This window comes from Ovis aries, chromosome 24, assembly GCF_016772045.2.
Source record: "Ovis aries strain OAR_USU_Benz2616 breed Rambouillet chromosome 24, ARS-UI_Ramb_v3.0, whole genome shotgun sequence".
NCBI lineage: Eukaryota > Metazoa > Chordata > Mammalia > Artiodactyla > Bovidae > Ovis > Ovis aries.
In genome coordinates this window covers 17,334,651-17,354,566 of record NC_056077.1, presented here as the reverse complement: position 1 = coordinate 17,354,566, position 19,916 = coordinate 17,334,651, and the positions used below count along the sequence as shown (strand labels likewise).

The window sequence follows — 19,916 nt, the reverse complement described above, 5'->3', positions numbered from 1 at the left end:
GGGCTGGAATGCAGGTGGGGGTGGGCGGAGCAGTCAGGGTAGCACCTGGGTGTGGTGGGTCAGTGAGATGGAGGTAGTCTGGCTCCCAACCCCATGACTATTTCAGGAGAGACAAACTGCTATTTTGCTTCAGGCACGGTCATTTCAGGTTTTTCTGTAACAACAGCAGAACTTACATTCTAATACATTGATCTATCACCCAGTCCCCTTCTTCCTTATTAAGAGAGCCCCAAATTTATTCAAGCATCAACTCTTAACACAGATGACTGTACCCCTAACTCAGAGGTAAATTTTTGTTAATATAAACCAATCAGGGCAATGGGCCTGGACAAGATGTAATTCTTGGCCTGGACAAGATTTAATTCTAGGCCATGAAAATTGCTGAAAGTTCTGCTGGGGGATTTCTGTGAAATTTTCCTTGTTCTAAAATAGAGATCCAAGGGAGACGGCCACCTCTCCCTTGTACCTAACGTACCAGGCAGGGTGTTAGGTCCGTCTTCTGATGGATGCTATTGTGTCTGGGTATGATGCTTGGATCTGTGGCAGTTATTTTGTAACCATGAGGAGAGCTAGTCTATAGCTGGAAGGAATCTGATGGCATGATTGAGTCAGTAAATTACATGAGCCTAGAACCATTCCATCTTCAGACTTCCAGTTTGTAAGGTTGTAACATGTCCTGGCCAACCCGCGGGGACCCTGGCCGCTCTATCAGCCAGTGGGGAAGTGTGGCCAGTTAGTGCCCTGTGGGCACACTCTCACAGAAGAGGGGCAGGAGATGGGAAGGACCCATCCCTTCAATTGTCTGCCTTTTTCCTCCCACGGAGATCCAACCAGTCCATCAGTCCTGAATATTCATTGGAAGGACTGATGCTGAAGCTGAAACTCCAATAATTTGGCCGCCTGATGCGAAGAACTGACTCATTTGAAAAGACCCTGATGCTGGGAAAGATCGAAGGCAGGAGGAGAAGGGGATGACAGAGGATGAGATGGTTGGATGGCATCACCAACTCAACGGATATGAGTTTGAGTAAACTCTGGGAGTTGGCAATGGACAGGGAGGCCTGGTGTGCTGCAGTCCACGAGGTCACAAAGAGTCGGACACAACTGAGCGACTAGACTGGACTGAACTGAAGATATTGTGAAGGGGCTCTGTGCAGCCTCGTTGGTGGCTGAGGGGCCTGCTGTGTTTGCAGCAATGCTGTGACCAGCTCTGTATGCCTTGAACTGTATGTTCCCCTTCCTTCCCTGCTCCCCCTCTGCCCTCACTCTTGCTTCCTAGGTTTTGCACTCCCAGTGACATATTCATACGCAAGCTATACTCTTAGATTCTGTTTTTCAGAGAACCAGGCTAAAAATCCTTTCCACCCCTGAGTCTGGGTTGCAGGGGAGAGACACACTCATACGATCTCAGAGCCCGGTGGGGATGGCAAGTATTTCACAAGTGGGGAGTATTATCAGATTCATGGGAACTGAGGCAGCTGCTCCTAAAACAGGAAGGGGGCCTGGAATTTTATCTGGGCTGCTCTAATGCCCCCGTATCAACTCTGATACCCACCATCCTCGGATCAGCTGCTTGCTCTCCTGACTTCTTCTTACCCTCTTCTGAACTGCAATGATTTCTGTTTCCTTAAGGCCTCTGCCTGTTCCATCCTTCTGCTTATACACGAAGTGAAGTGAAGTGAATGTCGCTCAGTCGTGTCTGACTTTTTGCTACCCCATGGACTACACGGTCCATGAAATTCTCCAGGCCAGAATACTGGAGTGGGTAGCCTTTCCCTTCTCCAGGGGATCTGCCCAACCCAGGGATCGAACCCAGGTCTCCCATATTACAGGTGGATTCTTTACCAGCTGAGCCACAGGGATGCTCACTTATACGTGGCTTCGGCTTAATTCTGAACTCTGCTTCTCCATGGCTTCTGTGTCCCATTCAGACTCCCCAAGAGAGAAGATAGGTTTGGGTCCCTGGGTCACCATCAAGTACTGGGGGACACTGTTGGCAAAGCTGGGTGTCAGGCCCCCATATTACAGGCTGCCCTGGCCCAGTCACTTGAGAGTAAGTGTTCAGACACATTTGCATCAACTTGATTTTGCTGTGATGTTCACCAAAGTGATTGATGGGTGTGTCTCTCTGAAGAGACGACAGACTCGTGTGGGTATTCTGAGCTGCATGCCATGAGCTGTGTAGTAGAACACAGGAGAACCCACAGGAGAGCTTTAGAAAAACAACAGATCATTTATCGCAGATACTCTGAGAATCACTGGAAAAGTTGCAGGAAAGGGCTCTGAGCTCAACTTCCAGAAAATGTTTCCAAGCCACACAGCAGAACCTGGTCAGCACTTGGCAACTGAAGACAAACATAAATTAACCTGCCTTCCCAGAATGTGCCCTTTCTGTGCTACACAGACACACCCGAGAGATATTGCAGGTTAAGTTCCAGCCCACTGCAATAAAGCAAATATCACAATAAAGTGAGTCACAAAACTATTTTTGCTTTCCCAGTGCACATAAAAGTTATGTTCACACTATACTGTAGCCTATTATGTATGCGATGACATTATGTCTAAATAAACAATGTACACACCGTAATTTAAAAATACTTTATTGCTGATCATCATACTAGCCTTCCAGTCAAAGCAGTAACATCAGGTTAACAGATCACAGATCACCATAACAAATATAATAGTAATAATACAGCTTGAGATATTATGATAATTACCAACATGTGACAGAGATACCAAGTGAGGAAATGCTATTAAAAAAAAAATGGCACCGATAAACTTGCTCACAGGGTGATCAAACACATTAAATTTGTTAAAAAAAAAAAATCCATGAGGCAAAGTAAAGCAAAGTGCCATAAAACGTGTGCCTGTAAAACCTTTTACAGTGTGAAAGGGAACGAAGCCGAGGGGTTCAGAGTCCAGCTCCAGAGTCAGCCTTGCCAGTGGTGTGACTTTCTCATCCTGTCTCTGCCTCGCTCTGCCCATATGTGAAATGGCATTGATAGCTGGGCTGGTTCTGAGCTTCTCTGCAGAAACCACAGGGCAAGAGCCGAGTCCAGGAGGCACATGGTATTTATCAAAGGGCTCTGGGCACTCGTACCTCAAGTATCTTTGTATAGACATCCTTTCCACAAGCATTTTCACTGCAAAATTAATTGGTCATGAGGCAATTTTACTGTAAAAGATAAAATAACTGGTTGACAGTTGGGTTTGACTGTTGGCTTTCAATGGGTTGACAGTTTGGTTTCATTTCTCCATTAACATAGGACTGTCCTTCTTCCATCCCGTCAGTCTCAGCCCTCATGATCTGTACAGTCACAAGCAGGCGTGGCGGTCTTAAAATAGAGGATGATGACAACTATGTATATGGACTTGATAGAAAATATGGTGATAAAATTTACTGCAAGTGTGAAGTAAGAGAGTAAGTCAGAGCACGTACTTATGGCTCAGTTGGTAAAGACTTGGCCTGCAATGTAGGAGACCCAGGTTCGATCCCTGGGTTGGGATGATCCCCTGGAGAAGGAAATGGCAACCCACTCTAATAATCTTGTCCGGGAAATCCCATGGACAGAGAAGCCTGGTGGGCTACAGTCCATGGGGGTCTCAAGAGTCCGACACGACTTAGCGACTAAACCACCAGACGGCAATAGAACATGATAACAGGTCAGTCTGCAGATCCTTTGGTGATATGAAGGTACAGAGTTGAACCCACACCTTCTGCAGAACTTTGGAACGTCTATCAGGGGACATGCAACAACCTGCCAAGAACAAACAGCTTTCCCAACACGACACAAAGCTCAGGTACAAATATGCATCCTAGTATTTGGAAGCTGATACTCCTCTTAAAGACAAAAGAAATTTTAGAGAAAAAGCAAAGCTGAACAGGCAGGTGAGACCAAAGCAAAAGAAAGCTTTAAAATATAAGAACAAAAGACTTGGAGGACAAAAGACTTGGAGTTCAGTCGCTCAGTTGCATCCGACTCTGCGGCCCCATGGACTGCAGCACTCCAGGCCTCCCTGTCCATCACCAACTCCCGGAGCTTATTCAAACTCAAGTCCATTGAGTCGGTGATGCCATTCAACCATCTCATCCTCTGTCATCCCTTTCCCCTCCTGCCATTAATCTTTGCAAGCATCAGGCTCTTTTCAAATGAGTCAGTTCTTCACATCAGGTGGCGAAAGTTTCAGCTTCAGTGTCAGTCCTTCAAATGAATATTCGAATTGATTTCCTTTAGGATTGACTGGGCTGATCTCCTTGCTGTCCAAGGGACTCTCAAGAGTCTTCTTCAACACCGCAATTCAAAAGCATCAATTCTTCGGTGCTCAGCTTTCTTTATAGTCCAACTCTCACATCCATACATGACTACTGGAAAAACCATAGCTTTGACTAGATGGACCTTTGTTGGCAAAGTAATGTGTCTACTTTTTAATATGCTGTCTAGGTTGGTCATAACTTTTCTTCCAAGGAGCAAGCATCGTTTAATTTCATGGCTGCAGTCCCCATCTGCAGTGATTTTAGGTACAATCTATAAAATAGAATCACTATCTGTGAAGTATTAACCATAAATTGGCACACATTTTAAATGTATTCAAATACATTTGTATTTTGCCATAAAGTCTTTTAAATTTCATTTATTTCTCATGTTTCATTATTTCCTTTTTAATGCCCCTTTTTTATTTTTCACTGATTTATCTTTTACAGCAACATTGCCTGAAGGCCAATTAATTATGCAACGAAAATGCCTGCAGCGGAAACACCAGATATTATCAAACACACTGTCCTTTCCCATCCACCAAAGCCTGATCAGGTATCACCCTCCTCCCCGCTCCAGGCGCCTTCCCTGGGCCCTCCCTGGGAAGCGAATCACTGCCATTCTTTCTTCACAGGACACACCTCTGGGGAATCAGAAATGTTGGGAGGGCTGTGTATATATATTTGCTGAGCATTAAAAAAAAAAAAACCCAAGAGAAGACTTTGTCAAATATTAACCGTTAAGGATTTTTAATGAAATAATGGTCAAAAGTTGATGAAACAGTGGCAGCTTTTTGAATCTACCCACACCATGTGGCATTTTAGTCCTTAAGTAGAGAGCCCCTACTCTTTTACGGCACGTCCCCCTCTGCCTGGCACATTGTATGTTGGGTAATAAATTAAAGAAAAAATGAATTTGTACTTGATCTGAAACATACAGTAGATTTTTCCAAGGGCAAATTTCCAAAGTCTGTACCTTGAACTCTCTGGAGGAAATGAGCTATGGAAACTGATCATAGGCAGAAAAGATGATAGTAATGGTAATATCCTACAAGGCAGGAGACGAGGGAGACATGGGTTCAATCTCTGTATGTGGGAAGATCCCCTGGAGGAGGAAATGGCAACCCACTCCAGTATTCTTGCCAGTTAAATCCCACGGACCGTGGAGCCCGGCAGGCTACAATCTATTAGGGTCACAAGGAGTCAGACACGACCACGTGACTTCACACACACACACACACACACACACACACACACACACACACACACAGTAATACAGTACATCATTTACTGAGGGTGGCTCCCCCAAAAGGCTTGTCCACATCCTAACCCTGAAACCTGTGAGGGACCCTGTCCCTAACTTAATTTAGGGACAAAGGGGCTTCAGCATGTGAATTTTGAGGAGACACATTTCAGTCTATGGCACCACCCCAGTTCAGGTTAATCATTGCATTCTCTTCTGTGTGTGCACCGTCGCTCAGTGGTGTCTGACTCTAGCAACCTCATGGACTGTAGCCTGCCAGGCTCCTCTGTCCATGGAAGTTTCCAGGCAAGAGTACTGCAGTGGGTTGCCATTTCCTCCTCCAGGGGGTCTTCCGGTCCAAGAGATCGAACCTGCATCTCTGGCATCTCCTTGGCAGGTGGATTCTTTACCACTGCATTCTCTTACTTGGTCACTTCTAGCATAGGACTCAGGGTTATCCCTAAGCATGACATTTGCTGCAACTTTCAGGCAACCAAAACCTTCTTTTCCCTTGCATTGAAGAAAAGGTCAGTTTAGTGCAGTCAGGGGCCTCTCCAGACAGACTGGCCGAGAGTGCAGCCCACTTAGAAGAAAGCAGAGCTAAGAAGTGGTTTGAGCAAACCTAGATCCAGCCATACTGAAGTATTCTAGGATCTTAAAGAGCTTGGACTGCACGGAGATCCAACCAGTCCATTCTGAAGGAGATCGGCCCTGGGATTTCTTTGGGAGGAATGATGCTGAAGCTGAAACCCCAGGACTTTGGCCACCTCATGCGAAGAGTTGACTCATTGGAAAAGACTCTGATGCTGGGAGGGATTGGGGGCAGGAGGAGAAGGGGACGACCGAGGATGAGATGGCTGGATGGCATCACTGACTCGATGGACGTGAGTCTGAGTGAACTTCGGGAGCTGGTGATGGACAGGGAGGCCTGCGTGCTGCAATTCATGGAGTTGCAAAGAGTCGGACAGGACTGAGCAACTGAACTAACTAACTAACTAAAGGACGTCTCGATTAACCTGACAATAAATGGACAATAAATGCTTTTAAAGCTGCATGTCTGTCACTTGCAACTCAAAGACTCCTGACTTAATAGACTTTGATCTCATGGTTAATGTGAATAGGAGGTGGAGACAGGTATCTGAGTACAGTTCTGCTTAGCTCTGAGAGGCTTTCCTGGGAGTAATCTTGGGGCTTAAGTCAGGAGCCGTCCTCTGAGTCCTGATTCCCAGATGACTTTTGAGTTCTGACATTTTTAATATATTTACCTTGCTCTCCTTTACTGGTGGTGGGAACAAAGAAGGTGCAATGAGTGTAAATAAGTTGTTTAAAAATTATAAGTTCAGATAATTAAATAAATGCTGATAACTGCAGGGAGTGCTCCCTGTTATGAAACAAAACAAGGATTCCTGGGCTGGGGGCCCAGCGTAGGCCCTGACAAAGGACCCTTCTCAGGAAGGGAAGGCCTCTCGGGTCCTGCTTCCCTGGAGCCAGGTGCCAATGTTCAAAGCACAGCTCTGCTAAAAGCTGTGTGACCCTGGGCAAGGGCTGAACCTTGTGTATGCCCTAGTTTCCTCATCTGAAAAATGCGGAAAAATAATAGTGCCCTTTTCATAGGAGGACGTGAGGAGCCAGCGTGTGTGACCTGTGTAAAGGCTGTGATCGTCCCTCCAAGGCTGGCTCCTCCTCAATTCCGGGTCTCAGGAACCCACCGTCACCCCACTACAGAGAGCCTCCAGCTTCCGCGGGGCAGCCCCCACCTTGTCACAACCTCACACAGTTTTATTCCTTTCCACAGCATTTTTCTGCTGTGGGACGCCTCCTTTTTTTTTATGCTTTCCTCTTTTAAAAAGGCCGTTAAACTTTAGGAAGGGCATCATTAGCCCGGTCTATTTCGCCAACTGCTGTTTCACCAGCCTCTGGTCTGCCGGGCACACAGTAGGTATTCAGTAGGTATCGGTTTGAATAAAGGACGGCGGCACACTGGCAGGGGCCGCTTCCGCTCCAGGACCTGCCACGCCACCAATACCCCGCCGCCGCGGCTTGCTGGGGTGAGGGGGGCGGTTTCGGGGGAGGGCGGGGGATCGACGGGCTCCTCTGCGCCGTCTCCCCCTCCTTCCTTTCAACGTCTCAGAGCAACTCTGTGTGAACACAACTCCAGAAAGCTCCCTGGACAGGCCACCGCCCCGCAATCAGAGCCGTTCTATCCGCCTTCGGGGAGGGAGGACCGGGGAGGCCAGCTGCCAGCGCGTCCTGAAGTCCCTCCCGCCGCCCCGCGTCGCTTGAAGGCGGAGGCCCTGGAGGGGGCCGACCCCGCCCGCCGGCTCGGCGCGCGGCTTCCAGACTCCGGCATTTCCTCCCCGCTAGCTGGCGCGGTCTCGCCTCCCCTCGGAAGAGGAAACTCCTGGGGCCGAGTAACGGGAACAAGCGCGGAGGGGAGCGGCGAGCGACCTCCGGGTGGGTGCCCCGCAGCTCCGGGAGGGCAGCCCCGGGTAGGCGCCGAGCGCGGCGGGACCAGAAGCTGGCCGCGGGCGGCGTGCCGGAGCGCGGGGCGGGGAGGGCCGCCGGGCCGGACGCCGCGCGCAGTCGGCACAGGGCGCGGCCGGGAGCCGGGGCGGGCGGGGCCGGCCGCTGCTGGAAGGAGCGCTTGAGCTGGGAGAGGAGGCCGAGCTGGAGGGCGGCTTTCCCCGGCCCGGCGACGGGGGAGCCGCCGCGGAAGCGAAGGAGACCGGGACAGTGGGGCTGCCCGGGCGCTGCGCGCATGCTGGGCCGGGGACGCCGCCGGGGCTCGCGCCCTGGGCTGTTCCGCCGTCGCTGCCCCCGGCGCCCGGCATGTCGGTGCACTACACTCTCAATTTGCGCGTCTTCTGGCCCCTGGTGACCGGCCTGTGCACCGCCCTCGTGTGCCTCTACCATGTCCTGCGGGGAAACGCGGGCGCCCGAACCGAGGCCCCCGACGGCGCGGATGGCGGCTTCCCGCTGCTCAAGGTGGCGGTCCTCCTCCTCCTTGGCTACATCCTCCTGCGCTGTCGCCACGCTGTCCGGCAGCGCTTTCTGCCCGGGCCTCCCCGCATGGGGGGCCACTCTGCCTTCTCGGCTAAACACTTCCCCGAGCCCAGCCTAGACATCTTGCTGGAGAGTTACTACGAACACGAGGTGCGCCTGTCGCCGCACGTGCTGGGCCACAGCAAGGCACACGTGAGCCGCATCGTGGGCGAGTTGGTGCGGGCTGGCCGTGCCCGAGGGTCCCCAGGCCCCATCCCCGGGGGAGCGCTGGCCTTGGCCTTCCGCGGAGACTTCATCCAGGTAGGGAGCGCCTACGAGCAGCATAAAATCCGCCGGCCCGACGGCTTCGACGTGCTCGTGCCGCTGCGCCTCCCTCCCCTGGTGGCCCTGGAGCCGCGGAGCCTGGGCGCAGAGCCCGAGCTGGCTCCAGCCTTCCACGGCTGCTTCGTGTGTGCACTCAAGGCGCCGCCAGGGGCTTCCGGCGGCCACTGGCTCCGGGACTGCAAACCCTTCTCCGACGGCTTCTGCGTGGATGTCCGCGGGCGGCGCCTCCTTTCGGCCACACTGGTACTGCGCTGGTTCCAGGCGCACCTGCAGCGCTCCCTGGCCACCGTGCGCTACAGCCTGGAGGGGCGTTGTCGGGTCAGCCTGACCCCGGGCGGTCTGGAGCAGCCGCCCACCCTACACATCTTGCCCTGCCGCACCGATTACGGCTGCTGCCGCCTTTCCATGGCCGTGCGACTCATCCCTGCCGTCCATTTGGGCGACAGCGTCTTCCTGGTGGCGCCACTACCGCCGCCCTCACCTGCCGGGCCCCTGTCGGAGCTCCCGGGAGGCCTGCGTGCCGATGCCCTGTGGGGGGTGAACACAGCGCGCCAGGAGCAGAAGCTGCTGAGCTGGCTGCAGGAAAGGGCCCCTCCAGGTGCCTGCTACCTCAAGTGCCTGCAGTTGCTTAAAGCTCTGCGAGACCTTGGCGCCCGCGGGCTGGACCCGACGGCCGCCGCGCAGTGGGGACGCATCCTCTCCTCGTACGTGCTCAAGTCGGCGCTGCTGGCGGTGCTGCAGCGCGAGGGGGCTCCGGCACCAGGCTGGGACGAGGCGCACCTGGGCGACCGCCTGGAGGAGCTAGTGCAGTTCCTCAGGGACTGCCTGCTGCGACGCCGGACGCTCTTCCACTGCGTCCTGGGCCCTGGAGGGGCGGCCGCCGAGGTGGGCCCGCTACCCAAGGTACTGCGTGAAGCTGCCCCAGTTGACCTCCTGGCGGCTTTCGACCGGCAGGTTCGGGAACTCACAGCGGCGCGGTTGCTGTCCACGTGGCGAAGGCTGCCCCAGCTTCTCCGCGCCTATGGCGGTCCCCGCTACCTTGTCAGGTGCCCACCACCCCGGAGTCAGCGCACCCAAGGGTTCCCTGAAGATGAACCATAAACCCTGTTAGAACCCCCACCTGGCCCAGTGCTCCTGCAGCCCCACTCCACAGGTGGGGTGGGGATGGCAGTGAAGCCTGTTTAAGGCAAGGAAGATGACCTGCAGAAGGGGTTGGATATTCAGAACGTGGCATCTGGCAGCTTAAACATCACCCCAGCTCCACTATCCAGAGAATCATGGCATCTTCACACCCACCAGAGTGTCCTGGACGAGCTATGGAAAGACGGCAACTGAGAGTTGGTCCAAATGTTGGTTTGTGTGGAATGATTCTGTAGAAGGATTTAGCTTTTAGGGAGGTTCAGTAAAGCAAGAACTAGCTGCAGAAAAAGTTCCCTCTGCCAGTTGTTCAGAAGATCTCTCTTGCCCCCCAGTTTAAAGAAGCTAATGTGTTTTTCTTGACATAACTACTTGGTAGGTCCTGGTTTCCTGGCTGTCTTGTTAAAAATCTGAACTTTTCTCTACAACTGGAACTGAAATTCTATTACAGGGGCTCATGTTCTGAGGTACAGAGTTTCCACTGTTCGGATAAATATCAAGGTATTTTTAAAGGGTCCCATCAAGGGTGTTTGACAGGATTGTGAAGAATTAAGTCACAGGTGTTGAGCGGCAGTCAAGAGCTGGTTAATGAAACTTTCAGAGCAAACAGCACTATATTGATCAGTTCTTTCATTTTGGGGTAATTGCTAGTGCCACGTGTGGCATCGAAAAGGGAGGCCAGTTATATTTGCTATGAAGGGAGGTGCAGTCTTGAAGAGCAGGCTTGCTCAACACCGCTGCAGGCAGGCGCTGGGATGAGCACTCATCAGCCCCTGCTGTGAGCCATGCTCAGGGCAGAGTGACAATGCTTCAGACAGCACTGGTGAGGGCAGAAAACATGTTGAGTCTCGAAAAAGATGAAGCTCACTCTGCCTAGCAAGGTGTCTCGCCAGGGCTTGCTGCTGGCTAGGGATAGAAACCTTTTTTGTTTGTTCGTTTTTGTTTTCAAGTCTTTTTAGCAAACTCCTTTTCTTTCTGAGTTTAATGAGATGGTGAAGAGGCAGTGCCTGCTCTCAACCAATTTCAGTGATCCTTCGTGGTTGGGATGTTTTGCTCTGATTGCCCAAGCAGCCTTTTAGCGACCTGAAGGCCACCTTTGAGAAGCAGTTGATTCAGCACAGGTGTTGCAGTGCATTTCACTTAGAGTTCGGCATCTCTGGGCTCTGTGCTTGAAGATCAGTTATTTCCCAGTCTGTCGACAGGAGGAAGACAGCAGGGGAGGGCAAGCTAGGGGGAGATGGAGGGAGACAGCCCTTGTCAGCTGTATGCTGTTTCTTTTCTTTGGGCATAAACATCACCAGGCTGAGTGTATTTTGCAGCTCATCCATTCTGAAATCCCTCTGTCCTCCAATTTTCTAATAGCTCTCAATTGCATCAGTCAACATAAAACTCACTTGAAGTTTAGAATGGGCCATCATCTGCTGAGTAGAAAATATAACCAGTCCCAGTGATACACTTTAGGTTTTTTAACTTTTTTTTTTTAACAGAGACTTTTAAAGGTAAAACTTGGAAGACAGAAGTAGTCACATGAATTGGGCCATTGTTTAATTTCTGAGCTATTTGGAGGGAACTTTTAAAACTTTTTAGGGGCCCTCCTTGGCCACTGTGGGAAATAGTTGTGAATAGATGACTTATAGGGAATCCTTCTCATCAGAACTGCAGAGATTTCTTAGTCCTTTGCAACCTTGGACTGCAAGAGAAACAATTGCAAATGTGCTGTCTCTTTGGAGTTGCGTTGGGGACATTTCCCCTCGATACCACAAAGTCATTCCTAGTTTTTGAGGTCAGTGTTAGGTCGTAAGGTACTGCATTTAGCAAAGGAATCAGTCTACCAACTTCCTGCAAATATATAAACTGCACAGTGTTTTTTTAAAATTACTTTTTAAATAAATTTCAAGAGTAAGTAGATCTTTATATAAATATATATTTATAATGTTTCCATACTCAGCTACAATTTCCCCTGTAGTTGGAATAGGGGAAAGCGAGGCTACTGGGAGGGGGGGATTATAAAGCTTTAAAAGCTGAATTTTCCAAATATTTGTAGTTAAGTTGATAGGTTCCTTTTTTGAATAGCATTTTGATGTTTGAATCTAGTAACATACTTACTGTTCTTGTAGGTTGTTTTTTTTTTTCAGGTTAATTACCCAAAGCCTCATCCATCCTCAAGATTTTTAAATTTTATTTTTTTTAATTAATGGGGCATTGTGTTTGTGAATTTTTAAACTATTAATGTTTTATTTAAATGCCATGCTGAGCAATTGTTCTCTGTACATGGTAACCAAAAACTTGGAGATTTCGATCAATTTTGATCAATGTTTAGTAATCCAAAACATGTACTGTGTACAAATGAAATAATATGGCATATTAGCCAGGTTTGTGATGGTTGCCCATGGCACTTAAATTAAGCTCAATTCTGTATTTTATTAGGGCTCCATCATGTCCTTGAGCTGAAATATATACATTTTTGGTGTATACTTGGTACTGGAGATTCATATATGCAAATATTCTCATTCCAGAAGGCTCAAAATTGTTCATGCTCTGAGAAAAAAGATTAACTGTCCAGCCAGTGTCTGAAGAAAATGTTTTGGGGAGATGATTCAGCCTTTTTGCCGTAAGATACACTTCGGTAACTCCCACTGACCAGTCTTGGGAGCCATGTCGAAATGCCTGTGGGCTGAGACGGAGATTTTTTTTTTTTTTTTTTTTTTTCAAAATGAAACTGAAGCTGAAAGAAGGGAAAATATGAGCGAACGAAGAGAAATCTGAAGATTTCAGGAAGGAGGACTTAAGATGGATGTGAAAGGAAGAGCTGGGCAGAAGATTTCACTCCATGGGGTGAAATCACATGAGGGTGTGAGAGAGGTTTGGGTTAGGAAACTCGTTGTTTAGATATGTGCTATTTCAAAGCAGGGGTCGCAAACTCAGCAGCCTGCAGAAGCAAGACAGGGAGGTAAATAGGGGAGGGGTGGGTGGTGGGGGGTACTCTGCCCATCTTCAGGGTGCACATTGCTCAGTTCTATGCAGGAAAGAGGGTAGAGTGGGGCTGGAAAAAAAAAAGGATTGTTTTTGAAAAAGGAAGCTTTCTGACTTTTAAACAACATAATAAAAAAATCCAAAACACACGTGGGCCAAAAAATACATTTGGATGAGCCTGGGGGCTATCAGTTTGCGACCCCTGCCTTACGCAGTTAACCCCTCAAGTATGAATAAGGTTATATTTATTGTTATGGGTATGATGTAATATGTGGTTGGGGGTGATATTTCAAGTCTACTTTCTCTCTCAGAACTAAGCTTTATTGTAGAAACAAATCCCCCAAATTAATACGGCCACAGGTAACACTTAACTCTCAATTCCCAGGAGGATTCTCCATCCTAGAGCCGAAAGAGACTGGACGTCAGGCCCCTGGGGGCCAGCTCTTAGCATTTCCTTCGTGGTGAGTTGGGCCTGAATTCCTTGGCTCTATCAGAGTCTGCAGATGAGTAATCAGGAAGGATTGTAGAATAACTTGTTTCTTCTTTATTTGTGTGTTATTCTTATTTTTAAATTAGGTTTTGTTTTTTAGTAGTTTCCTAGCCTTTGGGAGGATAGTTGGTGGCCGTGAACGCCAGAGAAAAATGCCGGGGCCTCCCTGCCAAGCTTCTCAGGCTTGTTACCAGCCCCACTGTTAAGAGCACTGTTTTGATCAGATGTTTCTCTTTCTGACTCAATGGCTCCCACCAAAACTGACATCCTAGCTGGAAGAATTAAACTAATAGCCTTCCAAAGTGTTTCCTTTAGCCTCAAGAAATAAGTCACTTTTTCTATAAAATGTGGTTTTTGATCTTGATGATGATTTCATTTATCATATACACAGGGAGGAAGATTATTATTATCCCTCCCCAGTGGTGAAAAAAATAAACCTCATGGACATTTCCATTATCCCTTGGGAGGAAAAAAAGTTCAGTGTTATCATTGTGGCATTTGTTAATTTTTTTTTTTTAATTGCTTGTCTGTTTCTTAGACACTACTGTTTATTTTTTTTATACTTTCATAGCACATGATTTGGTGGGAATAGAGCAAGTATAAGTTGGGAGAGGATGAAGATACATGTGATCATCTGTACAGAGAGAATGGACTAAAACGTGCAGCTAAAATACATGTAATCTCGTTTTTTAAGTATCAGATATTCAGGAATATTGTGAGCACCATTTACTTTTATTTTTAAAGTGCCTTGATTCAGTCACTTGACTTTAAAACATTCCTATTATTTTACTGTTATTTTTAGTGTGGATTTTGACCCTAAACTGTGTATTATGATGCTGTCTATCGGCTGCGGTCACAGCAAATGTTTTGTTCCAATAAGAGACCAAAGAGGTGATCAAATATGGTTCCGCTGCTACAGTTGTGTGATTAAAAGGTGCTTTAGTCACACCAAATTCCCATGGTCCAAACTGTCGAGGCCAGCCATTTGTTTTCTGTTTCAGGTTGAAGTAAATTTGCACTTTTAATCATATGGGTCATTGGGGACCTTGTTCTTTCATACTTTGCTTTATTAATAAAGGAACTTATAGAAACCTCTAGATTGAACATCAGATTTAGAGTTCTCATATTCCGGGAGGGCAGCGTGTGGCTACAATAGCTTGTGATTCCTTACACAGGCCACCTGCTTTCAGCGAGTGGGTGTATGGGACACTTTTCCACACAGCAAAGATGGGATCATTGTACAGAATTGACATTGTGCATGGGTGGGGAAGGATGCCAGTTCACGGCTCTGTGGGCAGCCTGGGGTCTTGCCTTCAAGTCATTTTTTTAGCAAGAAGCTTCTGGCCCTGCCCTTCCTCTCTGCCTCCCACCTCCACCCGCCTCTACCCTCAGTTCGGCTCTCACACACCAAACACAACTCAAGTCTTGGCCTGTGGCTAATTTGTAGCTTAAGAATTTTGCCCAGAAATTTCTTAGCCCCCCTGCCCCAGGCCCTCTCCAAATGGTAAACATTAGCTAATAAGAAAAACCACAAGGCTTTGTGAGAGATGGAATCTCAGAGGCCGCTAGGACTCTTCAAAGTCTTTAGAACCAGGTGGAAGTTGGCTAGTTAAACAGTGGTTGTGTAGAACACTTGCCTAAGGGAAAGGGGTGTGTTTTGATTAGTTTTCAGCAGTTTGTTCTTGGGTGGCTCCTGTCCCCAGGGGGTGAGGACACACAGAGGTAACAGATAGGGTCTCTCTCATGAATTCACAAGATGCTGCAAGAGGCAGTCAGTTAAAGAAGTCATTTCCATGCAGTGTGGTGGGTGCTAGGTGGGAGGAGAGCCTGGATGCACAGAAGTAGTTTCAGGGAGGGCTGCTTGAAGGAAGCGATTTGCAGTTGAGATCCAAAGATAGACAGGAATTCGCTGATTAAAGGGAGTTGGGCTGGAGAGCAAAGCTTCAGACACAGAGGTGATGGGAGCAGTCAGTTTGGCTGGAAAGTGAGGGTGGGTGGGAGCAAGGGGGCTCCGGTGGCAAAGGATGAGGTGGGAGAGGTAGGAAGGCACCAAGCAACAGGGGTTCCGGAAGCCTGAGCTTCTCAAACTGCATTGTGCAAACCACCTGGGCATCTTGTTTGAATGTAAGTTCTTAATTCCACAGGTCTGGGTGCAACCTGAAAGCCCACTTTCCTCACAGATGATGGCTATGCTGCTGATGCAGGCATAGCACTTTGATTGCAAGGTTGGAAACCACACTGAAAGTCTGGACTGACCCCCAAGATACTGGCAATCCACCTTAGGAAGGAATGGCAGGGTCACATTTGAGTTTGACTCACTCTGAATTGCAAGGTGGAGAATGAAGAGGGTGGCAATTCATCTATTTTTATAAAGTTTTACGGGAACACGGCCATACACATTCGTGTACATACCATCTCTGGCTGCTTCCATTCTCCATCAGCAGGGTGAATAATTGCAACACAGTACTGAAAAGAATTACTCTTTGGCCTCTTACAAAAAACGCTGGCTGGAAGTCATCTGATGCTGCCATGGTCCAAGCCAGGCAGAGGGGTGGGGACAGAGACACCAATTACTTTGAAGACAGACCAGTGTCGTGTTTGGGCCAGTGCTTTATCTTCAAGAGGCCTGTCTTCAAGTCTTGGGTCTTGTTCTTCTCCTCTGTGTGTCTGCAAGTTACCCAATCCTGTCTGAACCTCAATTCCCTCATCTGTAAAATGGGATTAATAATAGAACCTCCCTCATAGGAGTGAGTGAGATTAACTTGACTGTGTCTATAAAGGACTTGTCACATATTCAGCACCCAGTGTGTGTCAGTGTGGAACTAATTATTGAATGGAATTTCCCTTTAGTCTGTCTCCAACCTCTTCGTCTGCTCCCTTTGGGCTCATTCTTCCTCCTCAGCAGGGTCCACCTGACCATATTTCTGCTCCCAGATTTTGTTCCTCCTGCTCCTTGATGCCCATAGTGTCCCCCTCTAGGGAAAGCTCTTACTCGGGTACCATGGTAGCCTGCTTATAAAAGTCGCCCCTGTTCTCCAAAGCTCCCTATTCCTCTGCCCCTGGCAAAGTGACTTTGCATTCTCTGCCATCCAGAAGGAAGCCTTTTCACCCACCCCTTGAAACTGAAACAGCTTTGTGAGTTTAGTCAGTAGAATGTGGTAGAAAGGGCATTTTGCTAATTCCCAGCCTAGGCCTGTCTGGTTCCAATTGTTCTCTTGGAACGTGTGAACGACTGGCCTGCTGGGGAATGAGGGACCATGTAGCCCTGTCACCAGAGGTGACTGCCACCTTCAAGATGTGATGGAGGCCATTCCCGATGAGCTTTCCCTTCCCGCCCACAACCAAGCAGACAACAGAATGACTGAAGCACTTGAGCAGCCGAGCCCAGCCAAGACCAGCCCAGATCAGCAAGACCACCCAGCTGGCCTGTAGCCACCAAGCAAAACTGAACACATTGTTTTAAGCTGCTGAGTTAGTGGTAGCTTGTAGCTCAGCAATACCTGAATGATTTGGAAGCTCCAAAAAAAAAAAAAAAGGGGGGGGAGGGGGGAAAGAGGGGCTGCCAGTGCAGTAAACAGGCGGCCTTGACTTCTATGCATTTGACCTTCAGACAGCCAGACTTTGATAGAAACCACCTTCCCACAGTGAATCCAGGTTTCCCTCATCTGCTGAAGCGCAGTGAGAGTGGGCTGAGTCGTGGCAGTGCTACCATCTTTTGGGGGGCATGTTTGCACTGTTGTTTGTGTTCCTGCATTTGCCCTTATCTTGTAAAAGCAAATGGAAGCTGGAAAATGAAAATGCTGATTCAGGTGACAACATGCTGTAGGTCTCAAAAGTAATGCAACTGACACTCATTCAGTGTCCCCTCATGATTCAGCTTCAGCTTCAGTCAGATGCTGGCTGATGTTGAACTTTTGGGTGGTATGTTCAATTGTAAAGGGAAAAACAACAGTGATAAAAAGCATGTTGGGCAACTATCACTTAGGAAGACATTTGGCCACAACCTACAAAAACTTAACCTATAGTGACTTAAATTATTTTTTCTCATCATCTAGAAGCCTGGAGGTAGGCAGCCAAGAGTTCAGGGAATCAGGGACCCAGGCATCTCTTTGCTCTGCCATTCTGGATATTTTCACTTTTATCCTCATTCCTGTTCTGTCAAGCTGCCACAATGGCTACTTCAGCCATGGAGGAGAGAGCCTGAATTAAGGAAGGCAGTAGACTTCCCTGACATCTCATTGGCCAGAACGGTGTCACATGACCACTCCTAGCTGCAAGGGAAGCTGGAAACAGTCTGGCATTTAGCAGCCCTGAGCAAAATATGAAAGAAGGATCCGTATTAGTGAATAAATAAGATTCTGACACAGAAATGCTAGAAACAAATAGCAGAAGATTGTGTCAATGAAATGAGAAGTAGTTGGGGAATTTATAATTCCATAATTATATAATCTAGGACAGGGAGGCCTGGCGTGCTTCGATTCATGGGGTCTCAAAGAGTCGGACACGACTGAGCGACTGAACTGAACTGAACTGAACTGATGCCCATTTGAAGGCCTAGCATATAATAAATGTCATAAATATTAGAACTGAGTGAGTGCATGAGAGTTGCTCAGTCGTGTCTGACTCTGCGACCCTAGGTACTGTAGCCTGCCAGGCTCCTTTGTCCATGGAATTCTTCAGGCAAGAATACTGGAGTGGGTCACCATTTCCTTCTCCAATTAGGATAGAAGTCCCAGCTCTACCATCCCCTGACTATAAACTTTTAGGCAAGTCCATCAACTTGTCTGAACATCAATTTCCTCATTTGCAAAATGAGGTTGATAATCCCTCTTATTGGCTTATTGGAAGAATCAAAGAGTAATGCATGTGGGATTGAGAAGCACTACCAAATGTTAGCTACGGTATCCTAGGAGTGGTAAGGTGAATCCATATCTTAAGAGAGGGGGCCACCCTGAGGCATTCTGCCCAGAGCCTCCCCAATCCCAAACTTCGGCATTGCTGGTTTGGTGGTAGAATCCTTGCCTCCCCATCATCAAGCTTCCTTTCACACAGGACTGTGAGTGAGTGCACTTGTGCATATTTGTTGTACATGTTCCTAGAAAGGAGGACATCCAGTGAGAGATCCATCCATACTTGTATCTTTCTTCTGAATTGTGTCATCTTCTAAGCCTTCTCCCCACTTCATTCCTTAAATGAAATTTGAGTCCTGGTGGAAAGCTCTGGCTAGTAGTTCTCAGGCCTGGCCCTGGCTACTCAAGGGGCTTTGTAAAATTATCCACGTTCAGGACTCCATCCTGGCCCAGTGATGTCAGAGACTCCCCAGGTACAGCCCAGGCATGGATACAGCTCTGTGGATGACTCTAGAACGCAGCCAGGGTTGTGAACCACTGACTTAGGTCAGATGGCTCCTCTGAAACCTTTCAGTAGAGAAACTGGGATCTCCCCACCAGCTGCTGTGGAGCCACCAGCTGGTATCTGTGAGGTTTGCTTTGTGACAGAGATAGGCAGCTGAAAGGGTGGAGGTGGTGGTGTGGGAATAAAACCCAAGGACAGAACTCTATGACTGGAATGTACAAGGCAGAATATCACTAAACGGGCACAGGATTTAATGCCACTAGCAGTTCCCTTTATCTACAACCCCAGGGATATGGAAACATTTTTTAAAAAGGCATCTGAGTCACCCTGAAACTTCTCGCGAAGAAAAGCCTCTTTAATAGAAGGGATAGTTCCCTCATCCTCTTTGTCTTCTAGCCTGGAGAAAACACACATCATACACAGCCTGCGTTCCCCAAATGCTGGCTCTTTTCCTGAATAGTCAGTGGTTTTGCCTGCACTTCGTCTCAGTGTCTCCCCTCCCCCACTGCCATCTTGGATGCAGTGACTGAGCCAGCACTTAAGATCAATTGCAGTCCATCAAATCATCTTCCAAAGAAGTCAGGGGAAAAAAAAAATATTAGGAGTCCCACTGTGTGCCAGACTCAAACTAAAAGCTTTTAAGGACCTTATCAAAAGATGTTTGTCTTTATGGTTTATTTAATTATTGGTCTCCTCGAATTCAGAGCTAAGCCTCTGATGCATGGCTGTTGAGCCTTATCAAAGTGAAACCATGAAAACGTATTTCAGTATAGCACAGGGGACTGTACTCACTGCTCTGTGGTGACCTAAATGAGAAGGGAACACAGAAAAGAGGGGCTATATGTATACATATGGAGGATTCACTTTGCTGCACACAAACTAACACATCGATGTAAAACAACTATACTCCAATAAAAATATTTTTAAAAATTTATTTCAACCATGGAGAAAAATGGTCGTGACATTTTAAGATGGGGCCTTCAGGGTCTTGTATGGCAAGAAACTGCACTGAAAACATGGCGTGATATTTTAAGCAAAGGATTTGTGATGACGGGTTATTTTTCTTCCTCTGATAAATAACCTGATTTTTAAAAGCAGTCTAATCAGTAGGAATCTCCACTTTCCAAGCCTTCAAAATG

At 48.1% G+C, this 19,916-nt stretch overlaps 1 protein-coding gene across 1 annotated transcript; it reads left to right on the top strand.

Moving 5' to 3' along the window:
* The first annotated feature begins 7,840 nt into the window (after nucleotides 1–7,840).
* Nucleotides 7,841–14,519, top strand: ITPRIPL2 (ITPRIP like 2). Its single transcript, XM_027961119.2, has one exon. It carries the CDS (start codon nucleotides 8,325–8,327, stop codon nucleotides 9,921–9,923), a length of 1,599 nt encoding a protein of 532 aa, XP_027816920.1. The 5' UTR covers nucleotides 7,841–8,324; the 3' UTR covers nucleotides 9,924–14,519.
* The last annotated feature ends 5,397 nt before the right edge of the window (nucleotides 14,520–19,916 follow it).

What these genes read in the sequence shown, in the direction of transcription:
- ITPRIPL2 (XM_027961119.2), top strand. Translation starts at nt 8,325, where the DNA reads ATGTCGGTGCACTACACTCTCAATTTGCGCGTCTTCTGGCCCCTGGTG.